The sequence below is a fragment of the Arvicanthis niloticus genome, chromosome 1 (assembly GCF_011762505.2).
Source record: "Arvicanthis niloticus isolate mArvNil1 chromosome 1, mArvNil1.pat.X, whole genome shotgun sequence".
Taxonomy (NCBI): Eukaryota; Metazoa; Chordata; class Mammalia; order Rodentia; family Muridae; genus Arvicanthis; species Arvicanthis niloticus.
Genome location: NC_047658.1, coordinates 87963523 through 87987904, shown reverse-complemented (window position 1 = coordinate 87987904; position 24382 = coordinate 87963523). Strand labels below are relative to the sequence as shown.

The following is a 24382-nucleotide window of genomic DNA, read 5'->3' as shown; positions in this document are numbered from 1 at the left end:
CCACTTGGCTTTGCTGACAAAAGCACATGTGTAAGGAGAGTATGTGACCTAGAACTATTGCATAAGGAAATGAGACATTATAAAGTAAAAAATAAGAATATTTGGCCAGTGGAGAGTTTTATTCATTTAGTTGAATATATTTTGAAATATTAAAAATACTTGTTTTTATTCTGTATGTGTGTTTTGACTGCATGTAAATTGTGTGCATGCCTGTTGCCCCTGGGAGGGTGCCAGGTCCCCTGGAACTGGAATAGTTGTATGTAGATCCTGGGAACTAAAACTGGGCCCCCCACAAGAGCAGAAAATGCTCTTAGCCAGAGCCCCCAAACTAAAAAGCAAAACAAAACAAAAAATCCCCAAAAAACTTTGAATTACCTAAATTTGTCATAATTATCTGGGAAAAGAGGATGTGACTAGACAGTGAACAACAGATCATTCCACAAGGCTTTTGGGGTAGTTTGGAAATTACCCATATGTAATTTGTAAGAGAGATCAGAGAAAATAAGAAGTGATAGGTTCTATAGTGAGAAGCCAAATTTCAAGGAGCAATGAAAATCACAAAGGAAAAAATATTGAAAGGAATGAATATCATGTTTGGATCTATATAATTTACATGTATCAATTCCTTCCTTCCTTCCCTTCCTCTCTGCTTCCCTCCCTTCCCCTTCTTTCCTTCTTTCTCTTTCTCTCTGTCCTTTTGAGCTTGGCCTCTACAATGTGCTCCAGGTTGTCCTTGAACTCATGCTCCTCCCACCTCAGCTTCTTAATTCCTGAAATTACAAGTATAATTCCACCTTTGTTTGTCGTAAAGCTTGCAATATAGCTTAGGAGATTTTCCTAGACATTCACCAGCATCATTTTTAATACTTTAATGCCCTCTATCAACATAAGGCAAATTGTGATTTTTTTTTCTGAAACATTACCTTTTTCATGTTTTCCAGTTTCTGACTCTGTTGGTCCTTCCTATTAAAACAAACAAACAAACAAACAAACAAACCTTCAGAAAACATCTTAACTCACTTCCTCATCAATAAGAAACTACTGAGACCACAGTGTTTATTTACGGTGTCATTAAACAACAGGCAACAGTTCTTCATCAAGCCAGAAATCACCAAATGAGAACAGAAAATAAATTATCCACCAATTTTGCAAAGGAGATGATTATTGCTAGGAACTTATAGATGAGTCAGTTGTTACTTTGAAGCCCAGGAAATGCTATAAACACAGGGTGTTTTGCCAAGGTCAGAGAAGGTAAGGGCGGGGGTGAGGGTGTTTTCTAGACCCAGGCAGTGTGAACACAAGATAAAGTATGAAAGTAAGGAAAAATAAATTGCCAAAGCTGTGTGCTCAAACTACACCATAGTTTCTGGGAATAGCATGGGTAGCTCAGACAGAACCCCGAGAACCGCAAAAGGTCTTTTTTCGTGTGTCCTAGAATATAAAACTTCCCATTTTTGCAATGGAAATCTGTACATAAGTAGGCAAAAAGCCACCCTTCCAGCTGTCTAACATATATGAATGTTGTGTGGGGAGACATGATAGAAATGGATATTTATTGTATATATTTACTGATGGTTTAATAATTTTATACATGTATACAATGTATCTTGATGATATCTACTCCAACTTCCCTGAGGATGCCCTTATCACATCTTCCCAACTTCTTGACCTTCTTATATCATCATCATCATCATCATCATCATCATCATCATCATCATCATCATCATCATCATCATCATCATCATCAATTTTTTAATCCACAGATCCAGTTAGTGCATGAATACAGGGTCATGACTGGGGCATGGGGAACCTACTACCAGTAGTCACACTCCTAAAGAAAAATGGCCCCTCCTCCCCAGTAGCCATAAATCTATAATACCTCCTCTGCTGGGGTGGGGCCTTAGGAGTCTCCCCTCATTCCTTGCTAGAGCTTTTAATTGGCTGGATCTTGGGCAGGTCTTGGGCAGGTAGCCACAGGTACATGGATCCATGTGTGCAACAGCCACATCATGTCCTGAGGACAACATTCTATGTTCTCCCTCCCCACTTTCTGGCTCTTATATACTTTCTTTTCTCTTTTCCAGGATGTTTACTGAGCCTCATTGGGCTGGTGTTTGTTATGTTCATGAGCCCCATGAATAAGGCACAAAAACATGTGGAGAATATGAAGACACTGGTGAGTGCCCGGATTGGTGGTGTAAGATTTCCCCTGCTTCAGTGTTTGAATTCTATCTTCCCCTCCATTGTCATATCTTAGGACAGGGAAAGTAGATTGCAGAATAGATTAATAAAGATACAGGGAAGGGCCAGGGGAGGGTCATTGTCAACACCTTTATTTGGAACTTACCACACCTGGGGCATCCAGAAGACTTAGAAACAGATCAGATCAATATGCTATGTATTGGATTTGAAGATTTGACTCAGGAGAAGCTTATGTGTTTAGGAAGATGGATGGTTCTAGTATGTCTCTAAATTGTAAACATAAGTCATGCAAACCACACTTGATGTCTGCATTTCAAAGGGAGGGAAAATAGCTTCAACTTAAAAAAAAAAGTTCAGTTTGGTTATGTATCAGCTTATTTCTGTGATACTGTGCTAGTCAGCATTTTAAACTTTTTTTTTTTTAAGTGGTCATCTGTTACAGCCAACCCTATAGACCACAAGAACATTTCTTCCTAAAAGAAATTTTTGGAAAATTAGCATTTAGACAAGGCTTGGTGAAACAAGCCCGTTATTCCTAGCATTCAGGAAGCTTATATGCAAGGGTAACTCCTTATTTTGACTTGCCTAGTGTGTACAAAGTGCTGGGTCCCCTGTCACTAACAAAGGGACAATTCTCTACAATTTAAATATCTTTTGTCTATACAAATTTGCTTATATTTTGAAGGAGAAGCTAAGGTGGAAGGAGTAAGGAAAGGAAGAGGAGAAGGAAGGGAGGGAGAAGAGAAGGAAGAGGAGGAGCTAAGGGAGAGACGGTGAATGAGAGAGGGGGACATGGAGGCTGATGTTTGCTTGTTTGTAGCAGTCAAGGATAGTTGGTATAACTAGGTTGAGTATTGGGTTACACCTCTGATTGTAAGGGCATCTTGTTATTGATCATTACTAAATATATAAGTCTGGATAATTTAAGCATTAGAGTCTCATTTTCTTACTGGGCCCAGGTGGTTGGCGGGATGGTCTGGGCAATGCTCAACCTTGCAGAGACATCGTGGAAGATTGGCAGAGCCATCTCCCATGCTGGCGTTTCATGGGTGGCAGGGCTGGTGTTTCTGGCTGGCTGTTTCCAGCTGTGGCATGCACATGGCCTCTGGCCATGTGGTTGAGCTAGGCAGAGCCACCGCAGCTTAGCCAGTTGGCTTAATTGGTGGCCGCTTTTTTAAAAAAATAATTACTTCAACATTTTTGGAATCTTGTTTGTGTGTGTGTGTGTGTGTGTGTGTGTGTGTGTGTGTGTGTGTGAAAGAGAGAGGGAGCAGGTCAGGGGAGGAGAAGAGGTTATGAATTAAAAATGGAGTGGTAGATCATGAGTGGAGTTTGAGGTGGGGGAGAGAGGGGTAGAAACGATGTAATACAGTGTACTCATGCTTGAAATTATCAAAAAGTTAAAATTAAGTAAGAAAGGAGAATCTTGTGTGGATCAAGTTTGAGCCTAAGTGTAGAGTGTTGTTTGGCATGTGTGAGAGTTTTTACCTACTAGAACAAAAAACATAATTGTTTATATTAACATTATTATTGAGATGGTCTTGCTATGTAGCCCTGGCTGTCCCGAAACTCAATATGTAGGTCAGTTTGCCTCAAACTCACAGAGCTTCTGTCTCCCAAGGGCTGAGATTAAAGGTGTGTGTCACCACACCTGGCCAATTGCCCATATTATTTACATAGCCAGAAATGATAATTAATGAAAAGACTATATTAAATTCTTCTTGAAACTTGTATAAGCCAATGTAGACAATGTTGTAGCATGGCTGTGTGAAGGGCAAAGAGAGCTCCATCCCTAGTTGAGGAGCTATGGCTGCTGAGGGGCAGAAGGGCAGTTTTCTTCAAAGATCTGGCCACTGGCAAGAAGCATATTCTCCTGTGGTCAGACCCTTGCTGAGTGCACATGGGCAATGCTAACTGGACTCAGTAGGCTACATATAGTTAAAGAAGAAGAGCACATGATTTTGAGAGAAGTATAGGGGCTGGAAGAAGCTGAGAGTGAGTGAGGGGTCAAATGTATTTTGATCACTGACAAGGGAGAGTCCCAGAGAACATAAGAGAAAAGTTGAGGACACATCAAGCACTGAGCCAGAGAATTCGAGAAAGTAGAACTGTTCATGGGACATGGGTCTTGTGCTTGCCAGGCAAGCATGGGGACCTGAGTTTGGATGCCTAAAACCTACAGAAACTGAGATGCAGTGATGTCTGTCTGCAATCCCAGAACTTCTATGGCATGAGGGAGGAGACAGGACAACCTCCAGAGGCTGTGAGATTCTGTTTCAAACAAGGTAGGAGGTGAAGTGTAGGCATAATGCTCACACTGAAGACTGACCCAGTTGTTCTTTGACCTATACATGTGTGCTGTGGTGTGCCTGCTTTCATATAAACACATACACACAGACAGACACACATAACACGTGCAATGCATTCAAAGACAACATGTTAGCTATTCATAATAAAAAGCCAGCTGTAAGCCATACAGAAGAATCTAATATTTCCATACTTCCTAATGTAGACAGTTTCTGCCTTCTTTAACTTGACTAGTTCTATTGTGGTTTCATTTTGACTTTTGTATTCAGTCTGAGCATTTATCTTCCCCTACACTCAACACTGGTATTCCAAAGCCAAGTAATAAAAAACAAAGCCTTGGTACCATTGTCAAAAACTGGGACACCCTTGGACCAAGGATGCTCAGGAAAATTCCAAGCCAGTCACTTTATGACTGAATTTTGTAGTTTGAACTGAACTGATATGGACATGTATCTCTGGCTCAATACTATACAACCCCCATTATTTCATATGCATAGGGGCAAGAGAAATCACAGGGAAGAAATCTGGGCCACCAACATGTCAATTACGAGATCACAAGCAAATTACTCAATCTTTATGCATGATAGTTACCTAACTGGTATAAAATAGATTACAACCAACAGTGTGTCCATGCCAGAGTAAAGTGTCCAAAAAACTTTTCTTTTCTGCTCTCTAATTAGTTGTCAAATGTTTAAGAATGTATAAAATTGTACCTTCCAGAAGAGTCATCCTCAGAGCTTTTCTCCACTATTAAAAACAAAAATAGAATGTATTTACAATCTTCAAGAGGGCAATGGAAACATTAGAAGTGTAAGACTCTGATATTTTATTAGAAGTATTCCCTTGAGACCAAACCTGAAGAGTACTCTAAAATGAACCTTACTATTACTTACATGCCATGAAAGCACAGAGAACTCTTGCTTCCTCTTTTGTACTTACCAAATGCAAAGAAGAAAGATGGCATTTGTGAAACTTCAATTCGTAAAAGTAAACTGTGATGTGTAATGACCATGATACCATCATTACACTGACCAACAGTCGTATAGTTAACAGAATCCCTCTCATAAACCAACACTGTCCAACTAGAGTGGCTTTTATAAACTAAGGGCATAGGGACATTCCTGCCCTTTATAAGGGTTGCTGCTATCCTAATATCTCTTCACAGCAATGGAAAACTAGCTAAAACATAGTTAAATTGTTTTTTTCCTTTTTTCTTTTCCTCCCTCCCTTCCTTCTTCCCTTTTCTGCCTTTTTTCTTTTTTCTTTTAAGAGGTAATCTCACTTGTAGCCCTGGCTGGACCTGGAACCCACAGAGATCTCCCTGCCTCTACCTTTTGAGTACTGGAATCAAAACTTAAGCATGAAAATGGATGTGTGATGTTTATAATGGACCATAGCATCACTCTGGATAAAAAAGCACACCTCTGCTCCTGGGTGTATACATAAAGGGCTCCAAACCAACATACCACAGAGATATTTGCATAGTCACAGTAGCCAAGCTATAGGGTCAGAATAAAGAAACTGGTGTATACACATCAGAGGGATTTGATTCAGCTACAAATCATGGAATTATATCAGTTGGAAGAAAATGGCTGAGAACATAAGTGTGGAAGTGAGTCTGGGTGGGAAAATGAATAGGAATAATGGGTGGGGGGAGGATGGAGGTACATGTAGTCAAAGCATATGATATATGAAGATGTCTTTATGAAGCCTGTCACTATGGTAACACATTTATTTCTGGAACTAGATAGAGAGCTGGAGTGGAATACATGGAACTTTAAGATTAGTGAAAGCACTCTGTATGTGATACTTGAATGGTAAACACCTATGGTATACATTTGCCTAAATCCTTAGGATGAACAAAGCCGAGGGCGAACTTTAACACAGTTCCATTAGATGATAATGGGAGGTTGTTGCAGACTAAGAAACAGTACTAAGTGCACTACTGCAGAGAAGAGCAAGAAATGTCCCGCTATGCATGTGTGTAACCAGAAGCCATGAGCGTGTGCTTCGGCTTTGCTGTGAACCTAAAACTGGTCTGAAAGTGTAATGGTCGGTGCGAGAAGAATGGTTCAGTGGTAGAGCACTTGGCTTGCATGGGGGAGGCTCTGGGTTCAATCCCTAGCATCCCCAAATCATTGTTTTCGTTACTATTTTCTGCTTTATCCTCTTCAAATGAAGGAAGGTATAAATTGAAGGTAAGACTACCGAGTAAAAAGACACAGAATACATGTGTGTGTGTGTATATACATACACACTCTCTATTTTATATATAAGTAAAATTATATATATATTTATACTATGCATAATATACATGATAAAATCACACACACACACACACACACACACACACACACACACACACACACACATCTATATAAAACAAAGAATAAACAAAAAAATGTACCTGTCCCAACAGATGCATAAGCCAGGGCACAGCAGCAGAACAAATATGAAAAAAAATGAAACAACACAACATCTCCAAAGGTTCCTCAATAACTCAAATAAAAAAACACTATAGTGATTGAAATGCCTGAGTCAAAGGAATAGAAGTAAACAGTGATCGACAACGCCAAATAGGATCAGATAAGCGGACAACTAAGGTAAGGGCATCAGTTCAGGTCCTGAATAAGAAACCTCACAACATAGATGAAGAACCCAGCAAGAAAAATGACATATTATTGGAAAAAGAACCCAGAACCATTAGAAATGAAAGTTTCTGCTAACCAAATAAAAACCATGGAGGAAAATATCACCCACAACCAGATCAAGTAGAACAATCATATTAGTGCTTTAACACAGCTGGAAAATAGTTCATTCTGGTAGCAACAAAGACAAGATAATTGTGACCATCATATCAAAAAATCTGGGATATGATCAATAAACCAAGCCTAAGAATTTGTGGGGTAGAAACTGGGATGAAAACTAAGAAGTAGAAAACTGTTTAATAAAATTTTAGCAGAAAAATCCTCAAATCTAGGGAAAGATGGCACAAAAATACAAGCCGCATTTATAAGCTCAGACAGATGTGAGCAGAAAGAAAATCTGTCCTTGTTGTATTATAGTCAAAGCATTAAGAATCCAGCTTTTGATCTTGACATCAAAAACTACAAGAGAAAAATACTGACTCACTTACTAAGGTAAATTCATTCCAGTGACAATAGATTTCTCAGGAAAAACCCTAAAATCTAGAAAAGTAGGGAATGATACAATTCCAGACCTGACGGCAGGTATTAACTAAGTAATCATATGCAGCAAAGTTAATTTTCAAAATAGATGGAGACTTTCAATACATACGAAAATTCAACAACTCTTGAGCACTAAATCAGCATTGCAGAAAATTCTTAAAGGAATTCTGCAAGAGCATAAAGGGTAAGGTAATCATCAACATGACCTCCCAGGAAGAGTAAACACCATGTGTGGAGTAACAGGTACCTAAGACCTAGAGAAGAATCAAATATATTGAACTCAAAAATCACCAGATCTCTAGGATGGATAAGTAGGATGAATAAAAGAAAAAGAAATATATGAACAGTACATATAACATATAACATATACATATAACAGAGGTCCTTTTTAAAAATAGGAATCAACAAATACTTCTCAGTAATAACTTCAAGTGGTCTCAAGTAGACCATCAAAAGATGGTGACTAGTAGATTGATTAAAACACAGGATCCAACTGCTGTCTCCAACAAACACAATTAACTGGGATGGATACACAGAGACCGAGATGAGAGCATAGAAGACAATGTTCTGTGCAAATGGAACACAACATCAAGCACAAGTAGGCATACTTGTGTTTGGTTAGTAGATTCTATGCTCTTAACTGATCATGGCAGATAAAGATTACTACATTTTGAGCCGGAGAGATGGCTCAGTGGTTAAGAGTGGTTAAGGACTGCTCTTCCAGAGGTCCTGAGTTCAATTCCCAGCAACTACATGGTGGCTCACAACCATCTGTAATGGGATCAGGGTTCCCTCTCCTGGTGTGTCTGACAGCTACAGTGTACTCATATACATAAAATAAAGAAATAATTCTTAAAAAAGATCACTAAGTATTAATAAAAGGAATATTACTCCAAGAAGATATGATAGTAAATTTGTATGTATCAAACATTGGTATACCAAATTTCACAAAGTAACCATTACTGAACATGAAGAGACAGATAAATATGACCCCATCATATGGTCAACTTCAATACCTTATTATTATCAATAGGTTGTCTAGACAAAAGCCAAAAAAAACGGCCTCTATGTTAACTTGTATCATAGATCAAATGACACAAACTATTCTATCCAACAGCTATGAAAAACATCACCTTATGAAACTTTCTCTGAAATAAATCTCACTTGAGGCCATAGAGAAAGTTTCACAAATACAAAAAATGTAAAATATGTATGTCTTATCAGATTATAATGGAATAAAGTCAATAGCAAGGAAAACTAGAGGGACCATACCAGTGCACAGAGATTAAACAACACACCTTTGAAGGATCTGTGGGCCACAACAGAGATCAGAAAGGAAAATTTAAAATTGAACATTTAAGTGAGAAAATAGTTGATAATAAAATATTTCATAATATTCACTTAGTAATTACAACCTAGCCATTTCAAAAGTTAAAATATCTATTTTTATAAATGCAATTGCTGTGATGGATCTGCTGAGGAACCAAGCAACTTGGTAATTTATAAATTGTTTTTACTACTTATAAAAATACTGAATTAAAAATACTTATTAAAATACAGACTTTTAGTTTCCAGAATAACTAAACAGATCTTTTTTTAAATAATATTTTTTCAGGATGGGAATATTCTATAAGTAATTTCTTAAAAATATGTAAATTCTAGACTGCCAATAATGAAATAAAGTCCAACAGAAAACATTTTATGCATTGATTTATTTTAAACCAGCTGTTATCAAAATATTCTTCTAGTAAATCTAGGGCAGCCACACAAGGAGTAATTCTTACCTAGGTTGGCTCTTTCAGACTTCTCATATCTCTTTTCTTTATATTCGAGAAGGATTTTCATATTGCTTTATAAAAATGATGAGTAAAATTAATATCTTAATACTGGTGAAAAAAATCATTTGCTAAAATGTTAAATTCTTCACAGTATGGCACATCACAGTAGAGCTTTATCCCATAATACATCCATGGTGTAAGCCCTTAAGCCTCTACAGCTAAGTGTACACTGTCAGAAGACCCAAGACTGGATCAGCAGGAACAGCTGGCAGCCGCTTGTCTTCCTGGACTTCAATGCCAGCTTTCATGGCAGCCCTGAAGCAAGAGAATCAGCAGAAACAAAGTCTCCTTTCCCCTTATCTCCATCTGACTTGAACAAACCTCTAGCTTCTGGGGACATTTAAGCAGGCAGGCATGGAAGATGGACTCAGGTAGAAAAATCACTTTTATGTTAAACTAGACATTTTTAGACTCAAGTCATTAGGAGAATCATAGAGACGGAACTATTTCTATCCTGTGCTATAGGGTAGATACTTGGGATGAACAGTGCTGGGATTCCCAAGAATAAAGATCTTAAAAGTCCCAAGATAGAGGCCGGGGGTGAAGCTCAGGGGTAGAGCTCAGCAAGCATGTATGGGGCTCTGGGTTCAATCCCCAGTACTACCACATAGAAAAAGAAAAAGAAAAAGAAAAAGAAAAAAGAAAAAGAAAAAGAAAAAGAAAAAGAAAAAGAAAAAGAAAAAGAAAAAGAAAAAGATAAAGAAAGAATAAAGTAAAAGAAAAAGAAAACCAACATCAAAGGTCCAAGATTATGAATCTGTCACCCACTGGTACCTCCAGGGTTGCCTTTGCTTGATATCTGGTGTTGAATATAGACTAACTTCCTGCTGTTTTAAAACCACCTGAACAGAAGTAAGAAGCTCTCTCTGATGTGTACTATTATAATTATTTTGAGGGGTTGGAGAGATGGCTCAGGGGTTAAGAGTGCTGCCTGCTCTTCCAGAGGTCATGAGTTCAATTCCCAGCAACCACATGGTGGATCACAACCATGGCATCTGATACCCTCTTCTGGTGTGTTTGAAGACAGCTACAGTGTAGATAAAGTTCAGACTATTGATTATTTACTCAGTTTAATAGTAACTAGCATTTAAGGTAAGCACTTACATATTATGTTTAAAATTAGCAGCATAATCGATTGCAGTCAATCCAAAGGCATCTTTCAAAAAGAGGTCTACACCTTGCTGAAGAACAAATCTGACGAGGTTTGTTGAGTCATGACTTACAGCATGCATGAGGGCTGTTCTGAAAAAGCAGAGAGATAACACTACCCTTAGTACTTTAACAAAATTAAAAACCAGTTTGCTATATTTGGCCTGTTTAGTGTCTGAGTAGAATTGGCTATCGACAAGGTAACAGACAAACATCTCAAGATCTTGAGACTTTTAAGAGGAAAAGAAGTCCTAAGCCTTCTCCCCCCTGTGACAACTCACCATAGACGCTAACTTAAAGCCCTATGGTGAAAAGAAACCACACCAAGGTCATGTGTCTGGAGTTGGTAAAATTTAAATGTACTCCCATCAGCTGTGATGCCACATGCCTGGGATCACAGTTCTCAGGTGGCTGAGACTGAGGGATTCTGAGTTTGAGTCCAGTTTGGACTATATAAGGAGTTCTAGGCAAACCTGGCATACACAGCAAAACTGTCCCCAAAACAACAAAAGCAAACAGCCAAGCAAAAATCTCTCTGGATTTCCTGTATAATGTGCTAAGTTGTATTACAATTTTCAGGAAGCTGATGGGCAGATGAGAAAAAGCTATTTTCAGAGTATATTATCCATGAGTGGTGTGGTACATGCTTGTCATTCAAGCACTAAGTGGGCTGAGGTAGAAGGATTGACTGTGATTTCAAGACAATCTTACTCCACAAAGTGAGGTCCAGGCCACCTGGGCTACATAATGAGACCCTGTCTCAAAAGAACAACAGTCAACACAGCAGTGATTGCTATAGTGGTGGTCACAGTGATTTCAGCTGCAGATGTTCACAGGCACTCACCTAAATGTTACATATAGAACCTCCACCCACAATGTTAAGTTCAATGACCCTGCTTTTCACAGAGGGACATGTGTTTAGTAGTAACTAATCTTCCTAAAGTCACAAACATGGCAAATGGGGAAGCCAGGATCATATAATCCGGTTTTATGCGACTCTAAATCCAATCTCCTTTATCTTTACCCCACCTCTTCATCTTCATTAAAGGTTTATTCAAACACAGCTCATTTTCTTCCCTTTACCAAATGCCAACCCCAAACAAAAAACCCAACTGTGTTATATATAATAATAATTAAAAAAAGAGGGCTGGAGAGGTGGCTCAGCAGTTAAGAGCACTGACTGCTCTTCCAGAGGACCTGAGTTCAATTCCCAGCACCCACATGGTGGCCCACAACCATCCGATGCCCTCTTCTGGTGTTTCTGAAGTCAGTAACAGTGTACGCACATACATTAAATAAATAAATAAATAAATAAATAAATCTTTAAAAAATAAAAATAAAAGAAGAAATATGAGTGTTATCTAGAACTAACAATAGTCATTTTGGGATTATATAACTGAGTATTTTTCTTTTCTTTTTTTATTGGATATTTTATTTACACTTCAGATTCCATCCCCTTTCCCCATCCCCCCCCTTAGAAAACCCCTATCCCATGCCCCCTTTTCCTTTTTGCATTTATACACTTTTTAAAAAATGTTAATTAAAGGCTTTATAAGTTTGGTAATGCTCAATCAGAGGTGTAACCCAATACCCAACCTAGATGTATCAAGTATCTTTGACTGGTGGAGATACGTGAACATCTGCCTCCCTGTCTCCCCCCTCTTTCTCTCTCTCATCACCTAGTATTTTTCAAAGAGCATTTTTACAGTTTCTTGAAGGAGTCTTTCCAAAGACAAATCAATCTTAACCCCAGTATTTCTTACTATAGCCTTTTAGAAGCCAAGTGCATAAAAACCAGAGGTTAAAATGCTACAAATAGTTTAAGAAGTTTAATATTGAGGCAGAAAAATGAACTGAGTCTGTATATTATCAAACTAAAATAAAACTCACAGGATCCCCTCAGCTGCTGTAAGACGAAATGGCCAGCAGAGCTAGTTTGCAAACATCAGTGCCTACACAAGGGCTGTAGTATACACAGTTCTGTGTGTTGCCGGCTCTCAATAATTTCCTTTCTACATACTTTTGATGAGTGTGTTGAGTTTCCATTGTATCTCAATTAGTGTAAGTTGTTCTATTTCTTGTTAGTTCAATATTTCTTTCTTTCCTCTCTGTCTCCCTCTCCTTTTTTCTCTCCATCTCTCCTTCTCCATCTTCCTCTCCCCCTCTCTCTTTCTTTTCTTGAGACAGAGTTTCTCTGTGTAGCCCTGGTTGTCCTGGAACTCCCTCTGTAGAACAAACTCAGAGATCTACCTGTCTCTGCCTCTGGAGGGCTGGGACTTAAGGTGCATGCTACCACCACCCAGATAATTCAATATTTCTAACTGAGTACTTGTTGCCACATTATACCACCACTAAGGTGTAAAAAATTATAATACCTTTTCTGGTTATCAACCGCATGTATATTAGCATTCTTCATTAATAAGAATTTTGCTATCTTCAGTTTGTTTTCACTGACAGCCAGTAAAAATGGTGTGAAGCCACCCTGTAAAATAACAAAAACCACTTAAAACTTGCAAAAAAAATCACACATTTGTCAGTTGAATTGAAAAACTGTAGAAAAGCTCCCTGGACACAAACACAAGTACACAGAAAAACATAATCCCTGTGTCCCCATGTACCATGGGAGCTCCAGTCCTCTCTAAATGCCCACAATCATGTGTGCAGGAGTATTTGTTTCTATTATGGTGTTTACCACAGCAGTTTGGAGTCACATGGCTGCTCCCAAGCATTTTTTTTTCTTTCTAACTTTTTGTTTTCTGTCAGTGGCTGCAGGTTCTAAACCATAGTAGTAAAATTGTACATGTTTAATTGAGTTAGTGAGCTCTGCCACCATCTCTATAACAGGGCTTCTAAATTTACTCTCCAAAGAATATTTACTTCTCCAGAGATGCTGTGTCACACAGAAAGGTCTATGATTCCTTTGAATATATAACTGTGTATTTACAACTAGTATTTAAAAAATCTTTTAAAAGTAATTTTTCTAAGTATTTTTTTCATTTTTTATTGGATATTTTATTTACATTTCAGACGTTATCCCCTTTTCCTATTCCCTCCACCTCCCAGAAATCCCCTATTCCATCCCCCCTGCTCATGCTTCTATGAGGGTGTGCCCCATCCACCCACTCACTCCCACCCCCCTGCCCTCGAATTCTCCTACACTGGGGCATCCCGCCTTCACGGGAACCAAGGGCCTCCTCTCCCATCAATGCCTGACAAGGCCATCCTCCACTACATATACAGCTGGAGCCATGGGTTCCTCCATGTATGTTCCCAGGCTGGCAGTTTAGACCTTGGGAGCTCTGGTTGGTTGGTATTGTTGCTCTCCCCATGGGACCGAAAACCCCGTCAGCTCCTTCAGTCTTCTCTCTCACTCCTCCACTGGGAACCTTGTGATCAGTTCAATGGTTAGCTTCGAGCATCTGCTTCTGTATATGTCAGGCTCTGGCATACCTCTAAGGAGACAGCTATATCAGGCTCCTGTCAGCATGCACTTCCTGGCATCCACAACAGCGTCTGTATTTGGTGGCTGCACATGGGATGGATCCCCAGGTGGGGCAGTCTCTGGATGGCCCCTCCTTCAGTCTCTGCTCCACATTTTGTTTCCATATTTTCTCCCGTGAGTATTTTGTACTCTTAAAAAGAACAGAAGCACCCACACTTTGGTCTTCCTTCTTCATGACTTTCATGTAGTCTGTGAGTTGTATCTTGGGTATTGCAAGCTTTTGGGCTAATAGCCACTTACCAGTGAGTGCATACTGTGTGAGTTCTTTTGTGATGGGTTACCTCACGCAGGATGATATTTTCTAGTTCATCCATTTGCCCAAGAATTTCACAAACTCATCGTTTTTAATAGCTGAGTAATACTCCATTGTGTAAATGTACCACATTTTCTGTATTCATTCCTCTGTTGAAGGACATCCAGGTTCTTTCCGGCTTCTGGCTATTATAAATAAGGCTGCTATGAGCATAGTGGAGCACGTGATTTTGTTTTATGTTGGAACATCCTTTGGGTATATGCCGAGGAGTGGTATGACTGCGTCCTCAGGTAATGCTATGTCCAATTTTCTGAGGAACCGCTAGACTGATTTTGAGAGTGGTTGTACCAGCTTGCAATCCCACCAACAATGAAGAAATGTTCCTCTTTCTCCACATCCTCATCAGCATCTGCTGTCACCTGAGTTTTTGATCTTAGCCAATCTGACCGGTGTGAGGTAGAATCTCAGGGTTGTTTTGATTTGTATTTCCCTGTTGACTAAGGATGTTGAACACTTCTTTAGGTGCTTCTGGTCCTATTCGGGAGTGGGGGGTTTGGTGGGTGATGGGTCCTGAGTGAGCCAGGCTCCCAGCTGCAGCTCTGGGGCTTCGGGTTGTGGAGGAGGGTTCTTATCTGTTGCTCTGAGTGCAGTAGTTCCTCTAGGATGGGTCAAAATATGGTGTCTTCACGGGAGCAGAACTTTTTCATTTTTAATGGCTTATTTATTTTTATTTTATGTTCATTGGTGTTTTACCTGCATGTATGTCCTTGTAAGGGTGCCAGACCCCCTGGAATTGGAATTACAGACAGTTATAAGCTGTCATCTGGGTGCTGGGAATTGAACCCGGATCCATTGAAAGAGCAGCCAGTGATCTTATCTGCTGAGCCATCCAGCTCCTAAAACATCTTTCATCCGTGCTCTGTCCCTAGTTGACAATATTGTTAGGAAGTGAAATTGGCATTAGAAGAACTATAGTCTCAGGATAAATTGTGGAGAACTTTCTAATGGTGCAGGAATTTACTCTGGGCTGCTGAGGAGTCTTGCTTGCTTCCCTTTTATGGTGTCAGAATCTCAGATAAAAACCTATCAGGCACTCCTTCTCCCAGGGGGAAAGGAAGTGGCTTCTAAACTAAAAGACGCAGGCTTCAAATGAACCTTGGTTATGACTAGGTGGTTTGTGAGGTTTTTTTTTATTGTCTGATAAAATATTTTTATCTTAGGTATTAGAAAGCTCTGTACAAGGGGAGATGGTTCAGTGGATAAAGTGCTTGCTGTTTAAGCTTGAGGACCTGAATCCAGAGCCTCTGTGCTCAAATAAAAGCCAGATGTGGTAGTACATAATTGAAATCCCAGCACCGGGAGGGAGAGACACAAGGATTCCAGGGCCTCATTGGCCAGTCATTCGAAAAAAGAAAGCAATAAAGGAGGAAACCTGATAGGCAAGCTGTAGCCTTTACATGTGCACACATCAATGCAAATTTTATTCTTATAATGACAAATCTGAGACCATATGTAACAGGTGTTTTTCATATGTTATCCTTCAAGTTCTAAAACTCAATTCCACTTCTAAGAGACTAATATAAAATATTGATGATGTTCTTATAAGTTGATTGTTTAGAAAACCCTGAAATATTTATCAAAACATTGTATAAAACAAACATTGTAAGGCAAAATGCTTTGAGAAGTAGGGCAAATGACATAAATGAATATTGAGTTGGGTCATTTGCAACTTGGAGCACATGTGTGCATTTCATACAAGAAGCCATGTTCTCTGCATAGATGCAAAACAGTCCGACATGGCCTTTCCCTTCCTGGTTTGGGGTTTTGTCTCAAAGGAGAAAAACAAAAACAAAAAACCAGAAAAAAAATCACTAGAAACTACATTCAGCTTCCCTTGGTAGGGGTCAGACAGAGATTGGTTAATTTAAAGTGCACCCTGACTTTGTTTTATAAACTCTGGCAAGATATTGTAGATTTGAGAATTTACAGTCTTATTCCAGTCTTATGCCAGAAAAGCCTAAGGTCAGGGAAATACTCATTTTTCACTCTGGCTTCCCAGTTAATCATCACTAAGTCATCAACCTGGCTTCTTCAGCAGCATCATGTTGCTTTCCATACCTAGTTAGGACTCCATGAATCTCCCAAACTGAGGTGTTCACATTAAACACCACCTTGACCCAGTTGAGGAAAATTCAAACACAAAAAGACCGAAGAAAGAAAATAAAACCAAGTTGGTTGTAAACATATCTCTGATCTGTTCCCACTCCAATGTGTCCTTTCCTGCCTTAGTGGTCAGAGAGAACCCTCTTTGCTATGACTGGTCACCAACTATAAGATTTCTTCTTGTCCAATACCTTAGTTTTGAGTTTTAAGATAAGGTCTATTTGCAAGGCAAATGATGCTTTCCTAGATTGGTCTGCAAGGTCAGAAAAGTTAGGTCTACCTTTAACACAGTCAGTGCTTTCACAAATATATACCACGGATGCATAAAAGGAGCTGCACCCTCTGATGCTTCTTTCAAAGTATCAGTACTTAAACAGAAATGATGGAGACTGGGTGTGGTGGTACATGTCCTTAGTGACAGAACTCAGGAGGTAAGACAGTGGATTTTTCTTTCTGTCTCTTTCTCTTTCTGTGTGTCTCTCTGTGTCTTCCTCTCCCTCTGTCTCCCTGTTCCTTCCCCTCTCCCTTTCCCTTCTTTCCCCTGTCTCTCCCCCCTCTTTATCTCTCTGTCTGTCTCTGTCTTTCTGAGTTTAAGGCCAACCTGGTCAACACAGTGAGTTCCAGGCCAGTAAGTTTTAAAGTGAGACCTTGTCTGGGGAGTGGGGTGAGGTGGGGGTTGGAATCATTCCAGGTGTACATGAGCTTCTGATGATAGAAGATGGTGCCTGTGTGGGCTCCTCTGTAGACCAGGGTTCTCCACACACTTTGCAACTATGGTTGGTTGGTTAGCACCCTTCTGATTCATGGTCTCTACCTTATTTGTCGATTCGATATTCACTTCATGGTCAAGCAGTTTTGCAGCCAGTGATGTATTCTTATGATAGACAGCATAGTGGAGAGCGCTGTTGCCCTGGGCATCCACAATGTTTGGGTCAGCACCGTTCTCCAGCAGAATGGTAGCACATTCCTCTTCCTGACATTGTACAGCCTGTTGGAATTGCACCAAGAGACAGATCATAAGTTCAAAGAATTCAGGATCAATATCCCACAGGCCTCACCATCTATTTATTTCAAGGTGATACAGATTCATTTCTATGCTGTGAAGTATCGTGTATCGAGGCTCTCCCATGCTCAAATCCTTAGCTGCCGAGTACCTTCACCAGACTTGTGCACTCCTCACTGTCTGTGGCGTTGATCTCACAATTTCCCTCTATCAGGGCCATCACCACCTTTGGGTGGCCATAAGCACAGGCGATATGGAGGGCAGTCCTGTGTAAATGGGAGGGATGTCTTTTTTAGGAAATTATACAGCACGGCCTGAAAAAAGTCAAGATAAGCAGGAGAGAACAAGTGTGTGGGTAACGTCTTTCAGAACAAATTGTACACCAGTTCATAGAACAAGACTTTGTAAAAGCCAAAATATAGAATTAATACAGACTTATCTTCCGGTTTATAAAACTAAGCTAAGAGCAAGCAGAAGGAGAGCTGATTGCCCCAAGAACGGGAGTTGTAGCTAAGTAATGCAAGCTTAAAAGTTTTGTGTATGTTTCAAATGCACGGAAATAATTTTTATGACAAGTTGTCATTGCTTTGGCTGGTACAAGGGCAGGTGTTTGCATGTCTGTTGTGTGTATGTGTGATTTTCCAAAGTGACATCGTTCTCACTTTATACCCAAGTACATATTTTATGGCAGCCTCCACCCTTTGCTGAAACCCCCGTCTCTATCCTATGCATGGACAGAGGTTTATTTGTAAAACGCGTTCCGTGGGTTATTTTAAAACACATGGCACTTTAAATGATGATGAGAGCAAATTGTAGGTATGCTCATTATTTCCTGAAGATATTTCAAATATGGTAGAGTACATAAAAATCCCTAGTCTTATCAGGTCACTAAATATTTTTCCTAGGTCCATATAGCGTTGTAGCTTCCCAAATCTGTACTTTACTAGATATCAGTCAAGAGCTTGGAGCAGACTGTCTTCTCTAGCATGGCAAGGCCTGGATTCTACCCACAGCATAAATATGACTAATAATAGTTCAGTGTTTTCCTTTGCTTGAAAACGTTCTCTATAAAATGAAGATATATTTTCCACTTGAGACTTAAGTCTGGAGGTTTTCTTCCACACAAGCCCTGCCTTTTTCACAGCCTCCCTCCTCTGGACTCTGCTACCTCTTCTTCTTGTCTTTGTCGTTCACACCGCATTTTCCAAGCAGGAGCTGCTGCACTATGGCTGCATCCCCGACACATGCAGCCTTGTGGATCTTTCTCAGATCCCTGTCTTTGAGGTGGTACTTGGGCGAGAGGAGGATATTGGCACTCTCAAACCCAGTACCCAGGGAGTGCTGCTGCTGGTCCCGCAAGGATTGCAAGAGCCACCGGCTCTTCTTGGAAGACAAGCCAGCCACTTTGGACATAGAAGAGGTTGTTGGACCCAGAGGCCCATTCATTCTGTCTTTAGTGTCCCACCCCCGACTCGATCGTCAACAATTGGTCATAGTTGCTACTGAAGAAGCCAACAGCCAGAGCACGCGCAGTTGCCATGGAATCCCACCCGAGAAGCTCTGTGGTTTGGGATTGGGTAAAGATTAGCGGTTGCCTAGCAATTCTGTAAACACACCTGTTCTGGTGCTCAGTTGTCACTGCCAAGCAACTAATGGTGCACAGTGAGTTAAGTGCAGCTCAGGGTCTGTCAAAACCTTACTTTTATTTCAAATGATTTGACTTCGTTAAACAAATGAATTTGAATTACAAACTCAACTCTCTAATATCTCTGGAGAGTCAGACTGAAAGTCGAAAAACCAATAGAATGACGTCCGGACTTAATCACCCCCCCCCCCCCCCCCAATTCTCATCACCCAAAGAATCCTTCAGGAGACTCCTGCCCTCCACAGATGGCCATGCCCTGAAAATACTGTCATTAGCAGGGGTGTGTAATACACAGGGCAAGAGGCATGGCTTTTGGAAAACAGCCTATAATGCGACATCCACTTCTGTCATCTAGGCTGTGGTTGTCAGTGGCCACCTAGCATGGGTTGGGCAGTGTGCTGGCCACAGCAGCGCATGGGCAGGAGCACTGGTCAGAATCTGCACAGAATCTGCATAAGACAAACTTGGGCTGCTGGAACTGCAGGCAGGGCCTGGAGGAAGCCACCTGACATTTGTACCTCCACACAACCCAGAGAAGGGCTCATTGCCAGGTAGATGGGAGCCTTGAAATACTGTCATGGAGATGGGGCTGGCAGCTTGACTCAAGGTGTGCCTCAGTCAGGCCTCATTAATTTGGAATACAACAGACGAATATTTAGATTATTCTGGTTTGGGCAATTTGCCATAAGACCTTCTTAAACATCATATTTTTCCCTCTGGAGTTAAGGATTGGAGCTACTGAAATAAAATACATTTTTGTATTTAAAAATCGATTGAATTATTCTCCAAGGAGGCTGTATACTTTTGCATGTTAACCAGCAAGACCAATTCTATGACTTCACAAGAGTGTGGCACAGTGATGTTATTTTAGCTGCATAGTGACATCTCACTGAGGACTGACTGTGCATTTTCCCAATGGCCATGGGTGCTGAAATGTTCTGATTTCCTTTTGTATACTGTTTTCAGGACTTTGTGTATCCAAGTGTTTGCCTATTCTTAGTTTTAAAATTGTGTTTTGACAATTTTTTGTATGTTTTGGGAAAAAATTGTTGGCTATGTGACCTTCAAATACTCTGAGCATGGCATTTTAAAGTGTGCCCCCCCCCCCCAAGAACATAATAATTAATTTCAGTGAAGTTGTATTTATTACTTTCTCTTTGGAATTATGGTTTTGTTTGTCATAGCCAAAAGTTCTGTATTTGAGACAACTTCACAATAGCTTAAACATTTTTTGCTAACAAATCGATTATTCAATTAACAAATATCATTATAGCATTTTATATAAGTATGTAATGTCCTTTGAACAACAGGTCTTTTATGGTCTCATGTTTGCTTCCACAAATTTCCGTTTATGTTCTATATTTAAGTCTATATTAGGTCTATGGTACATTATAAGAACAAACTTTTCAATTTAGAATAGTAATGATTATGGAGAAGAATTGAACAAGATAGCAGGAAGTATTCTGATATTCTTCAAACCCAGTGTCTCTATCATTAACACACTGCATTAGCGTGGGACTGGACCAACATTGCTGTTACTAGCTAAAGCTCATATTTTGTTAGGATTTTTTCCTTTGCTTTTTCCTTTTTTTTAATTGGATATTTTATTTATTTACATTTCAGATGTAATTCCCTTTTCCCATTTCTCCCTCCCCTAGAAACCCTCTATCCTATCCCGCCTCGTCTTTTTTATTTTTATACCATTTTAATTACATGCAAGTATTAAGGTCAGTTCTAGGTTGAGGAACTAGGAATACAATAGAGGCAAATAGGAAAGGAGCAAGCAAGACAATAAACACAAATAGTCAAAGAACAAGCAAGACATTAAACAAAATTCCATGATTACTCCCATGACCACTATTTCTAAGGGCTTATCAGGATGACCAAAATATCTGAGCCAACTTCCCTGTCCTAGCCCAAAGTCATTTTCATCTCTGAAGCCTACTTCTTTGTTCTTGCCTAATGTCAGATTCCTGCCTGAAGACCATTTCCTTGTCCTTGGCCAATGTCAGATTTCTGCCAAGTAGCCCCCCAAACTCTCTGCCTCTCCCCATTTTTTATTTCATAAACAAGACTGAGCCTATCTTAGATCATTCTGATAAGAATGCCTTCCTTACTCATTGTGGAATATGCATTATCAAGAGCAATGTACTTTTGTCTTAGGTTGGTAAGGCTCTGTGTGGAATCTTACCCATCCTTGGCTTGACAGTCTGTTAAATTAATAACTTTGTCTGGGGATGCATTTTCAGTTTCAAGCCATATACCTTGGCTGCCAACATGTTGATGTTGTTAAAGACAAGCTTTAACATGATGGGCAGGAATTAAAGTATTCCCAGGACAAAAAGGACTAGTGTGATCAAGCTATATATGCCATTCTTGACGCTTGATCAAAATGAAAATACTGACCTCAAGTCACGGATAATTTTATCATTATCACCTGCAGCATCAAAGATCAGTAGAGCAGCATTTTAAAAATTCATAATCTCACTATGTAAAGTTAAAACACCCAGAGAAGTATTAGAGTTATGCCAAATACCCTGCAAATATCCTAAACTTTTTCCTAATTATAATGACTATCATTGTAAATTTTAGAAGTAACACAGCTCCATTGGTATTTGGCATGACACTTGAGATGGCTTCTTACTCTTAAACTCTGAATCTCCTTCCAATAATTTGAATAGGATTAAGAGCATCAATCTGTTGTTCCAAACGCCTGTCTAAATCCTCTTGTATACTCAACACATTAGTAACTTTTTTTTGCTACATGACTAACAAAAGTAGCTGTCTTAAAACTTCTTGTGTCAAAGCAATTGCAGAAGCAGTGGTGCTAGCAATTAATGTAATTAAAGCTGTTATACCAGCAATAATCAAGCCTACTACCCTCTTGCTTCTGCTTAAAGCCTGACTCACTTCTTTCAGTACTTGTAAGCTTTTTTCAGAAAACCAAGATTTTCTAATATTCAGGGCAGTAAGACAAAACCTGGCTGATAGACCCCCTCAACAGACATGCCAGGCGTCAACACACTAACACCATTAGAAAGTGTGCAATCAATGCAACTTACATTAAATACTGTAGAAGAAACGAAAGTAATTTTAACTTGACAATTAAAAGAGCCTTAACACATGTACTAACACTTGTTTGAAATCCAGATCCTGTCTCAACTTGTCCTTATCTCCTGTTAACATAACATCATAACATAACATAACATAACATAACATAACATCATGTAGAACTGCAGCTAACTTCCAAATATGTCTCTGAAAATGTCCAGATTCAGCCTTCCAAATGAAGACTGCTATTTCCAATATTCGACTGATTTCTAGACCAGTACATGATTGAGTTCAAATAACTGGTCACATTTAAGAAAAATACAGGAGTCATTATAACTTCTCCTTTTGGTTCTCTGTTCCACAAGGTTTAAAGAACTTGAGGCAAGGCAGCTTGTCCCATCTAGGATATAGGAAAGCAAAGGTGGGTCAGGAGTGTATGTCCAATACTGCTTCCCAGTCACCATTGTTAGGGCACTCAGCAAGCTCACAGGTCAGCATCATTCTTTGAGACATGCATCAGCATGTCTCACCAATCACTCTGGCAGCCACCATGCTCCTTCAGCATCCAGTAGAAAAAACACAAACGTGCCCTCTTCCCCATATTAAATACCTGATCGGGATCATGCCATGTGTCAGTAAGTGGATTCTTCCCTTTCACCTAGGCATAAGTATGCCTAGTTGTAGGTTGCCATAGACACTTAGAAGAAAGTTCCTTGGCATCCACATTTTTAAAAAAATGTAAAATAAAAAGGATGATTTAAATAAATTTGTAGTGAATGGGGATATGCCTCCCCCTTTTTTATTTTATGAAGATATTGTTTTAAAGTTCCATGGGCCCCTTCCACAATACCTTGTCCTTGAGGATTATAAGGAATCCCAGTAATATGGGTAATATTAAATTGCTGACAAAAAGTCTCAAATGCTCGACTGCAATGGCCAGTTCCATTATCTGTTTTATTATTATTGGATATTTTATTAATTTACATTTTAGATGTTATCCCCTTTCAAGTTGGAACCCCATGCATGCTTCTTCTATGTTCCAGGGCACTCACTGCCTGGCTGAGCCCACCGATCTCCTTGGGTATCTATTCAGTCTATTCAGTTGTGACAGGTTCTCAGCTTTTTAAAAATTTTGTTGTTGTTGTTTTTGATGATTTTGACTATATTTTCTGGTGTGTGTGTGTGTGTGTGTGTGTGTGTGTGTGCATGCGCCAAGGTGCACGTGTAGGTGTGAGCATGTGAATACATAGAGGCCAGAGGTCAACTGTCAAATTCACTTGTTCTATCTATCTATCTATCTATCTATCTATCTATCTATCTATCTATCATTTATGTATCTATCTTTTTAAAAGACATAATCTTTTACTGGGTCCCAGAGCTCGACAGTTAGGCTAAGCTTGCTGGCCAGCAAGCCCCAAGAGTCTGTTCCTGCCTTTCCAAGGCTGGTGTTCCCAGGCCTTCTCTCTGTGTGCTAACATTACATTCAGGTTTCACCCTCCCATAGCTAGCACTTCACTGCAACTACCTCTGTAGCCTCAATTTCAAGTGTTCTGAAGTGTGATTATTGGGCACTTCATAGGGCAACCTTCAGTTAGGATCTGTCTCAGGTTCTTCTCACAGGTAAATAGGGTTATAGTTTTAGGAAGTGAAATGTGAATATTTGATCCCTAGTTGGTGGAACTATTTAACGAGGAAGGATTAGGAGGTGTGACTTCCTTGGAAGAGGTGTGCCACTGGGGGTGGGCTTTGGGGCTCCAAAAGACTGTACCCCTTTCCAGGATACTTTCTTTGCCTCTTACTTATAGATCAAGATGTGAACCCTCAGCTATGCCTGCTGCCATGGATTTGCTCCACCATCATGGATTCTAACCCTCTGAAACCATAAGCCCAATTTAACCATTTCTTTTATAAGTTATATTGGTCATGGTTTTTGTCACAGCAATAGAAAAGTAACCAAGAAATAGGGCTTAAAAAAAACAAATTTGAGGGTGTTGGAGTGATGGCTCAGAGGTTAAGAGAACCAACTGCTATTCCAGAGGTCCTGAGTTCAATTACCAGTACCCACATGGTGGCTCTCAACC

General features: G+C 39.7%; 1 protein-coding gene across 1 annotated transcript in view; it reads right to left on the bottom strand.

The window, feature by feature from the left end:
• The window catches only part of LOC117716854 (uncharacterized), a 64502-nt gene extending 45381 nt beyond the window's left edge, over nucleotides 1–19121 (bottom strand). The window contains exons 1-8 of the mRNA XM_076941891.1: nucleotides 18774–19121; nucleotides 17757–17871; nucleotides 17417–17590; nucleotides 13060–13166; nucleotides 10640–10777; nucleotides 9482–9546; nucleotides 5223–5256; nucleotides 924–963 (exon numbers count right to left, since the gene is read on the bottom strand). Coding sequence (XP_076798006.1) covers nucleotides 924–963; nucleotides 5223–5256; nucleotides 9482–9546; nucleotides 10640–10777; nucleotides 13060–13166; nucleotides 17417–17590; nucleotides 17757–17871; nucleotides 18774–19051 — 951 coding nt within the window. The 5' untranslated portion in view covers nucleotides 19052–19121. The remainder of the gene's footprint in view (nucleotides 1–923; nucleotides 964–5222; nucleotides 5257–9481; nucleotides 9547–10639; nucleotides 10778–13059; nucleotides 13167–17416; nucleotides 17591–17756; nucleotides 17872–18773) is intronic.
• Between the last annotated feature and the right edge of the window lie 5261 nt (nucleotides 19122–24382).